Raw genomic sequence first — 18,143 nt, 5'->3', positions numbered from 1 at the left:
CGCCAAGTTGCCCAGGCGGGTCTCGAACCCGCAGGCTCAGACAATCCACTCACCTCAGCCACCCAAAGGCGTGGGATTACGGCTGAGCCACTAAGCCCGGCTAGGACCCAATTCTTAACCTTAAAAATGCATGAAAGACCCCTGTCTGCTACCTTTGGGTAACACAGAAATCTCATAATAAGATGGTAGAAACAGGGCTGGGCTCGGTAGTTTAGCCTGGAATCCCAGCACTCTGGATTGCTGCTGCATTGCCTGAGGCTATGGGTTTGAGACCAGCCTGTGCAACTTGGCTCTATACTAAATAAAAGATTTGTGGGGCATGGAAGTGTATGCCTGTAGTTCCGGCTACTTGGAAGGCTGAGGCGGAAGGATCACCTGGGTGATAGAGTGAGACTCCAACTTAAATAAATAGACAAAAACACTTGGTAAATACGTTGACAACACTTGACATTCCAAACTTAAAAGATGGCAAAGAAAATTTCCTTTCACGCCTCCAATTTAAAGGCATGTACTTCTGAATCCTGCTCCCCTTATTCCCCTCTTCAGTTGCCGTTTTGGTGCCAGTTCAGTGAATTCTTCAGTCGAACATTCCGTAACCCTTACAATGTATGAAGTTTTACATTAATTTCATGCCACCTAATAGATGAACAACTTGTCCTGGCGTTCGCTTGTGACTACTGAGCTCAGGCACTGGCCTTGCTTGAAGAGATTCTCATTCGCTTCTCCCTATTCACCTGCATCCTTCCCACAACTCTCTTCCCTCCTTTAGCCTTAAGGCGCCAGACGAGAAGGGTTCAGAGTCTATCCCATCAGTGCTTATTACACAGGCCTTCCTTAAGTCACACCTTTCCCAAAATGTCTTCACTTACCTGCTTCCAAACAAGAATTACCCCTCTCTACTTTGAAGACATGTCTGCTTGTACAGGTGTTTATTACTACAAAAGTTTCCTCTATTCTAGCTTTAAAAATATCCATCCCAGATTGCTGCTATTCCTTATAGGACTTAAAATAGCCCCTGGTCACTTTTTTTGAGTAGGAGTCTCTCTCTGTTGCCCATGCTAGAGTGCAGTGGCACCATCACAGCTACCGCAGCTTCGACCTGCTGAACTTCCAAGTAGCTGGAGTTACACACGCGTGCCACCATGGCCGACTAACTTTTGGATTTATTACAGAGACCAGATTTTGCCAAGGTGCCAAGGCTGGTCTTGAACCCCTGCACTAGGCAATCCACTCACTTCAGTCTCCCAAAGTGCTAGGATTAACAAGCATGAGGCATCATGCTTGGCTAAAATTTACTTTTTTAAACCCCAGATTTTCTCTCCCAAGTTCTCTTAGGAAATTTGGAGTTTAGAAAACACAACTGATTTTGAAAACCAAATTCCCACCTGTTTCAACAAAGGTTTGTTTACTAATAAGCAAATAACGACTTATAGTTCATTAAAGGGATTTCTCAATAAGAAAACCTGAAATTAGGCTTCAAAATCTGGGATGGCCTTCCTAGCTGGGTGAAGAGTGCACTTGGAGAAGATGGCCTTCCTAGCTGGGTGAAGAGTGCACTTGAAGAAATCGGGACAGTCCCAGGAAATTCCAGAGATGCCACCAAAGAATCAACAGGGAATGGGGCTTTGAAGATAAAAACCTCTCTCTCCCTATTGTGTAATTCTTTCTTCCTTCCATTTAAAAAACAAGAAGTTTTATAGGAAAGTTAAGTAGACCTTGTGGCTACCATAGAATGAAAAATGCTAAACATCTGACTGAATTACCCAGCATTATTTCCTTTAAGATTTACAGATGTGAGGGAATTGCCCAACTGGTCCATTTTGTTTAAAATTAGAATTTTGGAGAATTATTGGCAGGGAAATGGCAGAAAGTAAGAAATGAAAACAAAGGTAAAGTGAAATGGCCCCCCTTAACTATAAAAATTAGCTGGGCACGGTGGCTCACGTCTGTAATCCCAGCACTTTGGGAGGCAGAGGCAAGAGGGTTGTCTGAGTCCAGGGGTTCGAGAGCAGCCTGGGCAACTTGGTGAGACCTCATCTCCACGATAAATCAAAAACTAGCCAGGCACGGTGGTGCATGCCTGCAGTTCCAGCTACTTGGAAGGCTGAGGTGGAAGGATCCCTGAGCCCACTAGGTCGAGGTTGCGGTGGCCGTTAGCACGCCACTGCCCTCTAGCCTGGGTGACAGAGTGAGACTCCAACTCAAAGACAAAATAAAAATAAAAATAAAAATGAGAATTCAACACATCTGTTCATTTGGGGCAAGTAAAGACTAAAGAGTACAGAAGCCAAACTTATTCCTCAGTCGTAACCTAAGTCCATTTCAGGACCTTCGTTTTAAACTACTTAATAATAATCAAGAAACCTGCCAGGCACGTTATCTATTGTAAAAATACAAGCTGGAGTTAGCTGATTTTTAACCTGAATGTGCTCAACTTTGTTGCTACTGACAGGGTCCCACTATGTTGCCCAGGCTGGCCTCAATCACCTGGGCTCAAAAGACCCTCCTTCCTCAGCCGTCCAAGTAAGTGTGTGCCACTTTAAGATGGCGACGCAATTTTACTACAGTTAAGCTGACTATTAGTACTAACTACTGTTGCCAGGGCATGATTATTTTTATTTTTATTTTATTTTTTTCAGTTGGAGTCTCACTCTGTCACCCAGACTGGAGTGCAGTGGCATGCTCCCGGCCACTGCAGCCTCGACCTGCTGGGCTCTGGTGATCCTTCCTCCTCAGCCTTCCAAGTAGCTGGAACTACAGGTGCGCACTACCACGTCCGGCTAATTTTTGATTTATTGTAGAGATGAGGTCTTGTCAATTTGCCTGGGCAGGTCTCAAGCCCACAGGTTCAGGTAATCCACTTGCCTCGGCCTCCCAAAGTGCTGGGATTACAGACTGAGCCACCAAGCCCAGCCGGGCATGAATATTAACAGCATCCCTCCCTAGTCATTCTCAAAAGGATTCCAGTTCAGAAAATAAATTATACAGTCACCTTAATAGAGTACACTATTTAAAATTTAAGTAAACTTTTAGGTACTTTAGATCTGTCTGAGATACACTGGGTCACAAAAACTTAATCTGTCTTAGCTTCAGAAATAAGATGGAGGACGCCTCTCCTAGAAAGCCACTGTAACAGGAAACACTAGTTTTTCTTTCTTTAAAAAGACACCAGCTGGGCTCGGTGGCTCAGCCTGTAATCCCGTGCCTTTGGGAGGCCGAGGTGAGTGGATTGCCTGAGCCTGCGAGTTCGAGACCCGCCTGGGCAGCGAGACCTCATCTCTACAATAAATCAAAAAATCAGCCGGGCGTGGTAGCGCATGCCTGGAATTCCGGCTACTCGGAAGGCTGAGGTGGAAGGATCGCCGGAGCCCAGCAGGTGGAGGCTGCGGTGGCCGGGAGCGGCCACTGCACTCTAGTCTGGGCGACAGAGTGAGATTCCAACTCAAAAAAAAAAAAAAAAGAAAAAAGAAACCAGTTGTGTTGTGTAGAACATCTTTATTGCCAGGTATGTGCGCTTTTTCACAAAAAAAGATTAATATTATCATCCTTCTGAAAATTTTTCTTCCTGTGGAGGATGAGAAACATTCTTTGGCAAAGAAAACATCGAAATTTACACTGAAGCTGGGTGCAATGGCTCAAATCCCAGAACTCTGGGTGGCGGGGGCTAGGATTGCCTAGGGTTCGAGACCAGCCTGGGCAACTTGACGAGACCTCATCTCTGTAATAAATCAAAAATGAGCTGGGCGTGGTAGCGCGCGCCTGTAACTCCAGCTACTTGGAAGGTTGAGGCGGAAGGATCACCAGAGCCCAGGAGGTTGAGGCGGCGGTGGCCGGGAGCGTGCTGCTGCACTCCAGTCTGGACGACAGAGTGAGACTCCAACTCAAAAAGAAAAGATGGACAAGTTTATCTGGCTGTGGTGTGTATTAATTTTAAATGACAAAGAGCAAAAGTAAGTAAAAACGAAGTAATTGGGAAGTATAATATCAGATTCCAAATGATCCCTAAGAGAGACAAATTTGGGAGACAAGCTTGGGACCCAGACCCTCCTAGATCGAATTCTGGTTCTATCTGAACATGTGAAACAGTGACTACACAGCTTTCTCATCACAGCAATTTGCAAATTACTTAATTGTACCCTCCAATAAGGGCAGGGGTCCTAGCTACTATTAACTGCATAACCAGCATCCATCACTGTGCTTGGTATGTAATATGTGCTCTACAGTTGCTGAATAAAAATGGCTTTTTTACAGGTGATTGTTTTTCCTTTCTCATATATGTAAAAATATCTGAATAATTCATTTCCTGTCACTGCAGGTTACTCCTTACCTGCTTATTTTGCAGCAAAAATGATAACACACATGACCAATTTTTGCCTGATGTTCTAAAATTTAACCTTATGCCATTTAGGCTAGTAATACATACAACTATCTTCGACAAAATATTCAATGTAATAGTTCTAGTGAGGTAATTTCTAGTTTCAATTAATAACTGGTTGCCAAATGCAATTAGGAAATAAAACAATGTCCTTGCTATGTACCCACAGATTAAAACATTATTTTATTTTATTTTATTTTTTGAGTTGGAGTCTCACTCTGCCGCCCAGACTAGAGTGCAGTGGCATGCTCCCGGCCACCGCAGCCTCGACCTGCTGGGCTCTGGCGATCCTTCCGCCTCAGCCTTCCAAGTAGCCAGAAAAATGTATTTTAAAGACATGTAACAACATACCCATTTTCTTGTAGTACTCTTCCCAAGCCTTGGTATAATCAACCTGCCCAGCTGGAGCTGGATTCTGCTGATCACCTTGTTCAAGAAACACAAAAACAAGGTTAGTCTTTAGAAGGCAATTTTGGGCCTTTCCTTCTCTTTCTTGTGTGAGAGCTAGCAGTGGCCTGCTACAGGGCAGTGAGGGCAGGAGGTAAAAGCTGTGTGGTAGCAGTAAGCCTGCTGGTGCCAACGACAGCAGGCACAAGGGAACAGAGGTGGTAGACTGCGAAGACACTGTCTGAAGACTGACTGCATTGAGCACATAAGTAAATTGGGTGTCAAGTGAGTAAACACACCAAGGATACTCAGTTCCTAACTACTTCTAAGTACAAAAGGGAAAAGGCTAGGAAATGTTGAAATGATTTGGCGGGTGACAGGTAAAAAAGATTTTTTTAAAAATACACAGATGTGGATATCTATGATTTTAAAATATATGTGTGAGTGTGTAAATATAATTCCTAACTGTGCTCAAAGAAACTAGAAGCAATGACGCCTCTGTAGCAATGAGCATACTTAGTCTGGTTTCTAAACACCATCTTCTACTAAAGGGAAACAGAGCTCTTTGAAGAAATGGCTAACTGACGGGCTAGAGCCCAGAAAGCACAAAATAAGCACCTTATTGTGTCAGGCAATAAAATAATTGCTTAAAAGAACAAGGCACTTCTAAAGGATACAGGAGCTGATTTGAAGATACTCCTTGACTGGACAAATCTAGAATAACGTGACTATTAAAAATAATAAAAATCCCTATTATAACCTTAAAAAAACCCCAGAAACCCACAGTGATATAAAGAGCTCAATAAGATGAAAAGGAAAGTTCTTCCTTACAGCAAAATGACAATAAATGTATGATGATGAAAACAGAAAATCATCACTACAATGACAACTGAATCAGGCAAGATTCAGTTATCAACGAAGGTTAAGTGGAGAGGTAGACATTGAAGGGACATAGACTGATAGTCATCCTACAAAAAAAGATTGAAGAACTATTTCAGACTGGTGAAACTTAACAGGCCTGATAACTAAATGAAACACGTTACCAGGTAGGAACCTGGATAAGAGAAACTGTTGGGATATTCGTGGGATCTGAATAATAGCTGTGCATTGAGATAGTAATAATGTCATATATCAACATTAACCAACTGATCTGGAGGGCCGTAAGACGGCTATGCATTTGTGGAGTAATACAGCATGGAGTATTTAAGATGACTGCAGTACCACATCTACAGTTTGGTCTTACATGGCTCCTTTCAGAACGAATAATGGATATGATACTGAGGGTATGGAGGGGTTACAACATTAGCAGCTGGGCTAGCTAAGTGTTCCTGGTATCGTTCTTGCTACTTTAATGAATTTGAAATTATTTCAAAGTAACTCAATTTTAACAATGGAAAGTCTGATTACTCAAGTTATAATTGAATAATGTTAGAAATTTCTGGTATTATACAATGATGCGCTTCATATAACATTCCAAGCTTTGTCTTTCACATACAAATTCAACTCTTTAGTTACCTTGTCCATTAGTTTGGGTTGTAGTTGGTGCACCTGCAGGAGCTGCAGGGGGTGGCTGTGCTTGCTGTTGATAATAGTGAGCATAATAAGCAGCCCAAGCTGCCGAATTTGGATCCGTTCCTGCCTTAGCTAGAATGAATAAACACAAGTTCAAGGTTTGCACTTAAACGTCTGCAATCTCTCTCTCTCTTCCACACACACACACACCCAGCTTTGTGGCAAATACACAGACCTCAAAATTAGGTAGAACATCAAAAATAACCATTAAATGAAAACCTTCAAATTTTCTATTATTTTCATTTTCACTTATCAGCTCTTACTCAAGATCACCGAGGCACAGAGATCACGTTTCCTAGGTTATAAAAACAGCGACAGAACTGGGATATATATAAAGATCTTTTGGCTCCAAATCCACTGCTTTTTTTCCTAAACCCGTTTTGCTTCAAGCACAGCAGTTCTACATGGCCGATGACTAAAGGAAAAGACTTCTAGGGGCTAGTCTGTACAAGAAACAAACCGTGATGAACTCTCTCTGGTCTTATTTTCAGTGAGGAGAAAAAAATCTTAGGAATCTTAAAAGAGATTAGTCACATTCCATCTCATACTATTTCGCAGTGAATGTACATCAACTTGATGTCATCGCCCTACCTGAAATTCTTCATTTATATCCTAGAATTTCCAGGATGTTCAAGGCTTTTAATTACAGCTTACTGTTCAACACCTTTAACAATCTGAACATCACGGCTTATCCATTCCAGCCTCAACTCCCCCTTCTGTCAATCTCTCTTCAATACTCAAGCTCCAGGCACAACACGTCTCTTGTACCTCCTCAGAAGTCGCCGTTCCCGTGGCTAGGCCTTTGGTCCTGCTGTGTTTCCTCTACAATGGCTTCACCCTCTTCATCCCTCACACATCAACTTACGTGTGAACAATCTAGACCAGAATTCCTCTTATTGACTCTGTGCTTTATACTAGGAATATCACACAATACCACAGGTACATTTTTATTAGTTTGTATCAAGAAGAATGTAATTTCCTTAGTCAGAGTCTGTATCTCTACGTGGATTCAAACAGGTAGCAATTCTCAGCTGCTTATAAAGGTTAGTGAAGTCTGAGAAAAAGCAGCAAGGATTTCTAGAAAAAGAAAGTCATAAGGTGATATAATTATAAGGTGGTATTAGACCACCCTCCAAACTTTCTTCGGTTGCTAAATGTAGTGCTTTTCTATGTTGGATATTTACATGTCTCAATAGTGTCATTATCTATACATTAATTTAAAAAATCTTTACCTGTATATGAATTAAGAAATCTATTTCACTTGACACAATGTCTGTATAAAAAAACAAACTTTAGGAAGTAATATCTATATTCCCAAATGTATACACCATTCAAAAAATACCCAGTCTCACAGTTATATATAACCAATATACACTAAGAACTTACTAAATATTCATTCAACATAAGATTCATTCATCATTTTATAGATAAGGAAACAAAGGCCTGGAGGAGCTCAGAAACTTGCTTACATAATTAGTTGTAAAACTAGGACTGACAATGAAGTCTAAATTCCTTATTTATCCATACAGACTATTAACTTTTTATAAAAACAGATTTTAGTTCAGATAACATCAATAATAAAACACTACATAATTCTAAGTCTAATCTATGCAATCTCTAACCCAAAGACTCAATAACCCCTATTTCTCTCCCAAAGGTAATGCTGAAAGCCACATTCATTGACTAGTTATTACTATGGTACTTCACAACTGTAAGTGGCAATTTGTGGTAAAGACCTCTTCTTACCCTCATCATTTTTCTCAATTATGCTATGTACGCAGTAGTATTCACAGTTACAATCCTGGCAGATCCAAATATCTAATGTAAATCTGTTGCCTAACCTGCTCAAACTCTTGAATCCCATTCCTCTGCATAATCAACCATCCCAATTAGCTTACAAGAGAAGCCCTTTCATTCTCAACAGGTTAACCTTTAGAATATTACACAGGAAGTCACATCGGACACTTCGTCTGTACCCTGTGAGCCCTTCTGTCACAGTGTTGTGTATGCTGGGAGTGTTCTTCTGCTATAGAACACAGACCCAACTCTGCATACCCAGATCCTAGAACAACCCAAGCTGTTCCTTGAATGAGTGGAAGCTGTGGTTATTTGGTGACTGTCATGTTGTATCATCATATTCCAAAACGCATACTTCCTGTGAAATTAAAGTACATTATAACATAGGGCCACACTTAAACCAACAATCAATCATTTCAAGTTTTGGGGGATCAGTTTACTATGCGTAGAAAGCAATCCATAATTCAATATACCTTCCTTGAAACTACTCCAAGTCAAAGAGGCCTAAAGGCAGGTAAGCAGGTGAGAAAAGGGGATCATACGTAAGTGTTAACAGGTTGCAAAGAGTAACTCTTTGACCAAGATAGAAGGCAAACTACAGCATATGGAAAGATGCAACGGAACAGAAAGGAATATACATAAAATGCAGATCTGAATAGAGAAAATAATTAAATGTATTTTAGAGTTCAGCATGCAGATATTAAATACAAGTCTGGTATTTACTAAAAAGAGGCTGCCTATCAGGGCACGAGGGCAGCTTATATCTAATTTGACAACTTGGGAGTTTAATGCCCAAGTTATTTTAAGACTGTAACTTTCTTATTTTTTAAGAGATGAAGTCTCACTCTGTGACCCCGGCTGCAGTGAACGGACAAACATAGCTCACTGCAACCTCAAACTTCTGGGCTCAAGTGATTCTCCCAATGAGCTGGGACTACAGAAGCCACCACACCCCGCCCATTCCACAATTTTATAAATAAACTATTCTATCGTGGATGACGTTACAATGAACACACTACACATTTGATAGCATCAGTCTCTAAAGCCTAAGCCACTGTACTTGCTCCTGTAGACTTTAACTTCTAGCATTCTGCTGTATCAACTCACAAGTAGAAGAAAAACGCAAATACAGTAGGAAAAAGTTGCATAAAAGTAGAGATCACACTCATGTCAGTCTTATACACCATGGCAGAAGCAGTAATACTCTGCTGAAAGAGTAAAATGATTGAAGACAGGGCATTAAGTGTAGAATCAGCACTAGGAAAATTTAAAAACGTAACAAGGATGGAAAACAATACAGACACACAAATGAACATCCTTTACCTGGATCAGGAGGAGCCTGCTGCTGCCAGTGTGGGTATGCATTTCCCCATCCCTGGGGAGCATATGGGGCTGGAGGACCACTGAAAAGAAAAGCAGTAAAAAAATACCATTTGCCAAAAGCTCTCATCTTTGTGGGGAATGCCCAGAACTAAATCCAGTACTTACTGAGGAGCTGGGCCGGGTGGTCCTGGATTATAAGGTGCAGGGTTGTATGGTCCCATTGGAGTTCCAGGCCCTGGAGGCCCAGGAGGCCCATGGGGGCCTGGGACACCATGGGGCCCATGGGGTACAGGTGGCCCTAAAGGATTTACCGGGCCCTGCAAAAATCAGAAAAGCAGAGTAACGGTTAACCTTTCAGGCCAGGTCAACTGCCATCTCGACCCTCTCGCAGTCACGAGCAGCACACTTTCGGGCTTCCGTCCTCATTCACGTTGCAAACGCTAGTTTATCTCTGCCTGTAACAGTCATCAACGACATTCACAATTAAACGCACAACGGCACACTTCCTTTAGCTGCCTCCTGTGTCCAGCAGCAGTTTCTGTCCTGTTTCCCTGCCACCATGCAAGCCTGCCAGTAAGCAGGTCCCGATCTCCAGCTCTCCTCTGCACCTGCTCTGCCTCTACTTCCTGACAACAGACACCACATCCACCATATAAGCCCATACCGCCCAGGTGCTGTCCCATCAACTGTCTTCTGAACACTTCACCTACCATGAACAAACCAGTTCACTAACAAACTGAAGTCCACTTCATAATCTTTCCTTTTCTGTCACTGGAACCCCATTTAGACGAGTAATTTAAATTATGTCCTCTTTTGCTTCTCATCTACACAATTTTCTAATAGCATGAAAATTCCCTTTATATAATTCATTCAACAAATCAGGATGCTTCATATCCTGACCATGACACATCATTAATCCACATGCTTAACAGATTTCTTTTTGGTAAACCAAACTGCAAAGACCATTAGAATTACTGCCTTGAGCCGGGCTTGGTGGCTCAGCCTGTAATCCCGCGCCTTTGGGAGGCTGAGTCGAGTGAAATGCCTGAGCCTGTGGGTTCGAGACCCGCCTGGGCAGCGAGACCCCATCTCTACAATAAATCAAAAAATCAGCCGGGCGTGGTAGCGCATGCCTGTAATTCTAGCTACTGGGTAGGCTGAGGCGGAAGGATCGCCGGAGCCCAGCAGGTCGAGGCTGCGGTGGCCGGGAGCAGCCACTGCACTCCAGTCTGGGCGACAGAGTGAGACTCCAACTCAAAAAAAAAAAGAATTACTGCCTTAGAAACGCCCCTTTCAGCTGGGCTCAGTGGCTCAGCTTGTAATCCCAGCACTTTGGGACGCCGAGGCAAGTGGATTGCCTGAGCCTGCGTGATCGAGACCAGCCTAGGCAACCTGGCAAGACCTCATCTCTACAATCAAATAAAAAAAAAGCCAGGCGAGGTAGCACGCATCTATAGTTCCAGCTACTTGGAACGCTGAGGCGGAAGGATTGCTGGAGCCCAGAAGGTCGATGCTGGGGTGGCCATGAGCGTGTGCCACTGCACTCCAGCCTGGGTGAAGGAATGAGATTCCAACTCAGAAAAAAAAAAATGCCCTATGCCCCTTTCATGTAGTAAATATGACCAAGTGACATTTTTGGACAAAATAAAATGTGTAAACTGCATTTGGGTGTCAATTTTCTCACTGCAAAAATAAGGAAATTAAACTTAATGCTTTAAGTCTTCAAGTGTTGTCATCTCTGTTTCCAAGACCCATCTTTTCCAAATAATAAAAAGAAAGTAACACTGAAAAAGTAACCAATGACTTTCCCCTTTTTTGCTAGAAGTACAGTGTCTTCTTATGTTGTCCAGGTTGATCTTGAATTTCTGGCCTCAATGATCCTCCCACCTTGGCCTCCAAAAGTGCTGAGAGTAGAGGTGTGAGCCACCATGCCCGGTTGCAGCAACATCTTTACAGAACTATGTGCCTTGCATTCTTTTAAGTGACACACACACGCAATCCCACAACTCTATGAAGTAGGTAATCCCACAACTCTATGAAGTAGGTAATATTATCCTTATTTTACAGGAGGAAACAGAGGCACTGAAGAGTATAAATAACTTCTTCAGGGTCACACGGCCAGTAAATGATTCACAGGATTGAACCCAGGCCACCTAACTCCGAAGTCCATGCTCTTAACCACCAACCCAACTTGTTTTCCCATGAATACAAAAGAAATCCGGATCTTGCATGCAAGGTTAAAGTAAAATAAAAAGGCGAGATGTGATATTCATTTTTCTGCTCTGGCATCAACCTTTGCCTTACTCAGTCCACAAGCATTCTCTCTGTTTTTCAAATAATCTACACAAAAGAACCGGCAGTGTCTGTATGCACATTTCCAGAAGATGTTGTTAACTGTCTTCTGCACATCTATATTTGTCTTCTCAAGCAGACCGAATCGGTATCCAACTTCTTTTGCTCCCCGTTCACAGCACAAGCAACACCAAAAAGAATATTCCTAAAAAATTCTGATCACTAATAATTTAAGATGCTCCCCCACACCTCAAGTTAGGGACACAAGACCATTATAAATAATGAGCTCTGATACCTATCTCCTTCAAAGATGTGTCGCAACCTTCCACCAACACTAGCATCATACCTGCCGGTCACACTACCCTCTCTGACCTACATGCACCCAAATGTAAGGTGGTTCTGAAAACCTGTAACTGTGGATTTACTTAGGTCACTTGCATTGCTGGAAAGTCCTATTCATGTTTTATCTACTATATGCCTGTATGTCATGAAACCTGAAGTTTCAGATCAGACGCTGAGTTATTTTCCTGTGGTGGCTCTGAATGGATGCCCTGCGTGCACAACTAACAAGGCCGTGGTCATCCACTGAAGACTAAAGCACACTCACACCAATCTTTTCCTCGATGAGCTGTCGTGCGTAGTCTATCTGCTGTGGAGTGCCACGGACTGTAAACAGCTTCATGTTAGGATCTGCATTAGGTGGAGGATTCCTCTGAAGTTCTATCCTTGCGCCAGACTGTTGGCTTATGCTTTTTATGGTTTCACCTCCTAAGAAAAAGACAGCAGTTTCTATAAAGGTTCCAAGGATGCAAGAGGAGTTAGAAGAAAATGGTCACAATGAAGGACCTTTAAAAAAAAGTTGTAGCCGGGCTTGGTGGCTCAGCCTGTAATCCCACGCCTTTGGGAGGCTGAGGTGAGTGGATTGCCTGAGCCTGCGGGTTTGAGACCCGCCTGGGCACTTGGCGAGACCTCATCTCTACAATAAATCAAAAATTAGCCGGGCGTGGTAGCGCACGCCTGTAGTTCCAGTTACTTGGAAGGCTGAGGCGGAAGGATCGCGGGAGCCCAGCAGGTTGAGGCTCTGGTGGCCGGGAGCGGCCACTGCACTCCAGTGTGGGCAACAGAGTGAGACTCCAACTCAAAAAAAAAATAAAAAAAATAAAAAAGGTTGTGTCCAGTACCCTATTTGAAAAAACTCTCCCTTTAATATACTTTAAGCTAAAGTATACGAAGCATTTCATGCTTCTCTTAAAATACATTTATTTACTTTGCTTATACCCAATCTTAAGGTGAACTATCAACGTTATCTGGTTTGAATAAATCACTTTTAAAAGCAATGTAAGCATAAACATTCGAATTTAAAAAAAAGCAAAATGAGTCAAGAAAAAAACAAAAACACTCTATCAGGCTGGGTCTGATGGCTTACACTTGTATTCCCAACACTCTAGGAGGTTTAGGTGTGATGACTGCTTGAGCCTAGGAGTTTCAGACCAGCCTAGGCAATACAGCAAGACACTGTTTCTACAAAAAAAAAAAAAAAAAAAAAAATTAGCTAGGCGTGTTGGTGTGTGCCTGTAGTCCCAGCTACTTAGGAGGCTGAGGTAGAAGGGTTGCATGAGCCCAGGAGGTTGAGGATGCAGTGAGCTGATTAAGTCACTGTATTCCCACTTGGGCAATAAGAGTGAGACCCTGATGCAAACAAAACAAACACTCAAACCACTCTATGGGTCAAAAGTTTCTTGCACTAATAATGAACTCTTGATCCTCTTTCTCGATAACTGAAAGAGATTCAAACCCCACTCGTATTTCATAAGTATACATGCGATCCTTCATTTGTGTTTTAGTCGTTATTTATTAATGTAAAAATGCTTTCTCTACTAAAACACAAAGAAAAGTCATTGGCCCTTTGTACAACAAAGTGTCCAGAAAAATGAGGTAACTTATTATACGATAAGAGCGTAAAATTCATTACCTTTTCCTATTATTAGTCCAGTTTTCCCAGTTGGCACAATGAAATTAAATTCCTGCAGTCCACCAGGCGGTCCCATGTTCCAGTTGCCCTGACCTCTACCTCTTCCTCGACCACCAGGACCAGGTCCACCTGGGTTACCAGCCTAGGGAGAAGGAAATACAAGAAAGCACAGAAATAAATTCTTCTTTTCACGATAAAATTATTACAGCTGTTCTTCCTAATCCTAAACCAAAAATTTAGAGATAAAGTGGCCCAAGTAATCACCAAGAAATAACTACCATTTACTTTTTATACATGGGTGAATAAGGTAGCACATGTATGTGGAATTTCTTCCTACTCCAAGAGGTATACCTTAAAGCAATTCAAACTTTTTAGCCACTAGTAAAGCACCACAAAGCAGACTGATATAAAAGTATCGGGGGAGAAACTTTCAGTTTTGGTAAAGGGAAGATATATATATATATATATATATATTATATATATACACATCTCGATAGGTGTACTGCATCAGAGTATTTTGAAGATGAATGAAATTCAAACATGTAGTAGTAAATGTACAGTCTTTTATAAATTCCAGTTTTGCTGGGGTCCCCCTCGTGTGTAAATTCCAGCCAAACTGGAATTTATAAAAGACTGTACATTTACTATTACATGTTTGAATTTAATTCATCTTCAAAATACTCTGATGCAATACACCTATCGAGATGCTGTTTCCACTACTCAAAAGTTTTTGAACTTGTTAATTTTAATGCCTTTTAGTGCTTCTGCTGTTTTTCGTTCCACCACTCCCACAGTGGCAAAATGTTTCCCTATGAGGACTTTTTTCATTGGGGAAACAAACAAAAAAAGTTGCTTGGGGCAAGATTGGGTGAATGGAAGGGTGGGGCACAGAGGTCATGCCATTTTTGGACAAAAACTGCTGAAAATTCAGCAAAGTGTGGTCAGGTATACTTGTAAATCACTAATCTTGAAATGGGAAAACACACTTAAAAATAAATCTCGCCCCAAAATTTCACCAAGTCGAACGCAGACTGGCAACAATGTTAGCTGGTACATGAGCACTGGTACCAACGGGTTCCTAGAACACTGACCTAGTGGGGCAAGCCTGTACTACAAGGGGCTTACTTCTAAAAAATAACTCCAGATTTTTTGGGGTTTTCCGTAAGGTCTTGCTCTGTTGCTCAGGTTGGAGCGCACAGTGCAACCATGGCTCGCTGTAGCTGACTCTTGGGTTCAAGATCTCCTCCTGCCTCAGCCTCCCGAGTGCCTGAGACTACAGGCATATGCCACCACCCTGTTTTTTGTTTTTTTTCTCATACAGAAGGGCTCTTGCAATATTGTCCAAGCTGATATTGGAACTCCTGACCTCAAGCAATCCTCCTGCATCAACCTCTCAAAGTGCTGGGACTACAGGCATGAGCCACTATGCCTGGCCAGAAAAATTTTTATATGAAAACAAATAATGAAAATGTCAACTGTCTATCAAACCTGAACACTTCGCAGCAGGTCTGTAATGATTTCTGCAGCATGCTGACATCGGTCAGGAGGGCCCGTGACCTGTGCTATCCTGTCAGGTGTTGTCCCATCATCTTCAAAAGAAATAAAAACAAATTGGCTTCATAAAACAATACACGTGTAGGTGTCAAAACTAACTGCTACCAACATTTTGAAGACTAATGTTATGTACCCACCTGGCTTAAACTGAATTCGAACCCCAGCATCATTTTGTATCTTTTTGATCATCTCTCCGTTTCTTCCTATTACAATACCAACAGCAAATCTTGGAATGGGGACCTATGTAAAGAAGACTTAGTATCAAGAAAGTCATTCCTGAAAATTAATCTGCACCAAATCATAAAAGTGCATATAATGCTACATTTATAGCAGATAAGGCAAGAAGATACAAAACAAAATTCTGTATTCTAAAGTAGAAATGAAAGAACACAATGTTAGAGTAGGCTACTTAACACAAAACAGGAACAACATGCTATTTATGGATTAGCATACAACCACTCCTGATGGGTATTTTTACTTACATCTATCCCTTCATTTCCTCCTATTCTTGACCCATACTCATTTCGAACTTCTCTGAAACCACCTTGATCACGAATTAACTCTAACACCATTTCCTTGGCTTGCTAAGGTAGAAAAAGTTAGTTAATTTAGAAAACATGTCTCAAAACATTTAAATTATTCATGCATGTTTTGCCCAACCCCATCCAACCCAAACTTCTTCATAGAGTATAAAGTTAAATTTACTTGAACTTTATATGGATCTCCTGTAATCCTAAGAGGTTTGTCAGCACCAGTGTTCTGAGGCCCATCTTGAATCATAACCATTTTCACTCCAGCCCGCTCCTGTTAATGACCACAGAAATCATGTGTTTTAACGAAAGGACAATGGAAGAAAACCGGCATCAAAACAGTCTAGAAGTATTCATTTTACAAGCATAACAATACCTGGAGTTGTTTAATAGTTTCTCCCCCCTTTCCAATAACCAATCCCGCCTTGCTAGCTGGAATCATAATTTCTTGAACAGCATTTCCTGGTCCATCACCATGATGGAAGCCAGGAGCTGGTCTTCCTTTTTCAACAATCTGGTCCAGTAACCGTTTTGCTGATCTGTCAAAAAATTGATATTCAAATATTAAGGCATGCACAACCAACATTATCAAACAGAGAAACGTGAAATAACATAATCAAGTACCTCCCTATACCAATTCAGTATTAGGTGCCTTGATGCTAATTTTAGCAATACTTTTTTTTTGTAATTGGCGTCTCACTCTGTTGCCTAGACCAGAGTGCAGAGGCATGTTCCCGGCCACCACAACCTCGACCTGCTTGGGCTCCGGCGATCCTTCCACCTCAGCCCTCCAAGTAGCTGGGACTACAGGTGCACACTACCACGCCTGGCTAATTTTTTTTATTTATTGTAGAGACGATTTATCACTCTATCAAAAAGATACCTGCACACGTATGTTTATTGCAGCATTGTTCACAATAGCAAGAACCTGGAAGCAACCATACTGTCCATCAAAAGAGGACTAGATTAAAAAAATGTGGTACATACACACGACAGAATACTACGCAGCCATAAAAAAGAACAAAATCATGAATTTTGCAGCAACCTGGATGGAACTAGAGTCTATAATACTGAGTGATCTCTCACAGAAACAAAGATCTGAGTATCCCATGTTCTCACTCATATAGTGAACCTTGAACATCCAACATAATACTATAAGAAAATGACTGACACTGGTGGGAAACTATGGGGGTGGGAGGGGAAGGGAGATGGGATTAACGGTAGTAAATATCTGTCTGGGGATGGGGAGACACCCCTTATGAACAAGGGTGCCTGAATGAAGCATATCTGTGTACCTAACCCTTAACTGTACCCCACAATATCATAATAAAAAATATTGAATAAAAAAAAACGAGAAAAGAAAATGCCATCAAGGGTCAAAGACTGAATCTATGCAATTAATTTTCCAAGTATGTAATTTTTATTTTGAGAACAGTCCAAAATTTCAAAGAAGGAACAATCAAATTCTAAGGCTATCTCAGAATTCAGTGGATTCCTCTGAAAACTATTTACTTAAATTTTAAGACACCAGTTTTGCTTTCTTACATATTAAAATTTATTTATACATCCAACAAATACTTAAATATCGACTATGTGCCAGGTGCTATTCTAGGCAATAGGGTTACGGTACTGAAGAAAACAGGGATTCAGCTAGAGGCTGAACTTCATTAAATAAGTAAAAATAAGTAAAAAAAATAAGTAAAAAAACAGGGGCTTAACTTCATTAAATAAGTTAAAATATGTCAAATAAATAACATGCTATTTAGTAAATGCAATAAAGAAAAGCAAAGCAGGATATATTAGAACAGAAGGTGTCTATGTGTATGCACACATAAGAAAGTGCTATTTTATACAAAATAGATATGGGAGACCTTAGTGATAGAGACATTTGAGTCAAGACCTATAAGAGGGAGGGGGACGATGAAAACATCTGGGGGGAAATGAACAGGAAATGCAAAGGCCTCGAAAGATTCCAAATGGGGCTAAGAACAGGTGAGCTGACGGAAGAATGGTTTAAAAAAAAAGCAAGTGCGAGAGCATGAGAGCAGGCTATGATAAAGACATTGACTTTTATTTTAAAGTAAATGGGAAAGCATCAAGGACTTTGAAAAGAATAGTGATATAAACTGATTTACATTTCTTTTTATAGCCAGATACTTTTTTTTTTAATCAATATTTTTTATTATGGTTTTGTGGGGTACAGTTAAGGGTTAGGTGTACAATTACGTTTCATTCAGGCACCCTGTTGATAAGAGGTGTTTCCCCATCCCCAGACAGATATTTGCGACTGTTAATCCCATCCCCCCCCGTAGTTTCCCAGTACCGTCAGGCATTTTCTTAT

The 18,143-nt window shown here is 41.3% G+C and overlaps 1 protein-coding gene across 5 annotated transcripts in view; it reads right to left on the bottom strand.

The window, feature by feature from the left end:
- FUBP1 (far upstream element binding protein 1) overlaps positions 1-18,143 on the bottom strand; it is a 30,350-nt gene that overhangs the window by 5,794 nt on the left and 6,413 nt on the right. For all 5 annotated transcript variants that reach the window (XR_002481667.1, XR_002481668.1, XM_021710019.1 and 2 more), the window contains 11 exons: positions 16,179-16,341; positions 15,978-16,076; positions 15,755-15,856; positions 15,410-15,512; positions 15,207-15,307; positions 13,719-13,860; positions 12,354-12,514; positions 9,620-9,771; positions 9,455-9,534; positions 6,278-6,406; positions 4,727-4,801 (listed from right to left, as the gene is read on the bottom strand). Coding sequence is in view for 3 of the 5 variants with exons in the window: in XM_021710019.1 (XP_021565694.1) it covers positions 4,727-4,801; positions 6,278-6,406; positions 9,455-9,534; positions 9,620-9,771; positions 12,354-12,514; positions 13,719-13,860; positions 15,207-15,307; positions 15,410-15,512; positions 15,755-15,856; positions 15,978-16,076; positions 16,179-16,341 (1,307 nt within the window). In the remaining 2 variants the exon portion in view is untranslated. The remainder of the gene's footprint in view (positions 1-4,726; positions 4,802-6,277; positions 6,407-9,454; positions 9,535-9,619; positions 9,772-12,353; positions 12,515-13,718; positions 13,861-15,206; positions 15,308-15,409; positions 15,513-15,754; positions 15,857-15,977; positions 16,077-16,178; positions 16,342-18,143) is intronic.

This window comes from Carlito syrichta, unplaced genomic scaffold (genome assembly GCF_000164805.1).
Source record: "Carlito syrichta isolate Samal-C Ts95f unplaced genomic scaffold, Tarsius_syrichta-2.0.1 Scaffold287936, whole genome shotgun sequence".
Classification (NCBI taxonomy): Eukaryota; Metazoa; Chordata; class Mammalia; order Primates; family Tarsiidae; genus Carlito; species Carlito syrichta.
The sequence above is the reverse complement of the archived record's forward strand: the minus strand, read 5'-3'. Positions and strand labels throughout refer to the sequence as shown.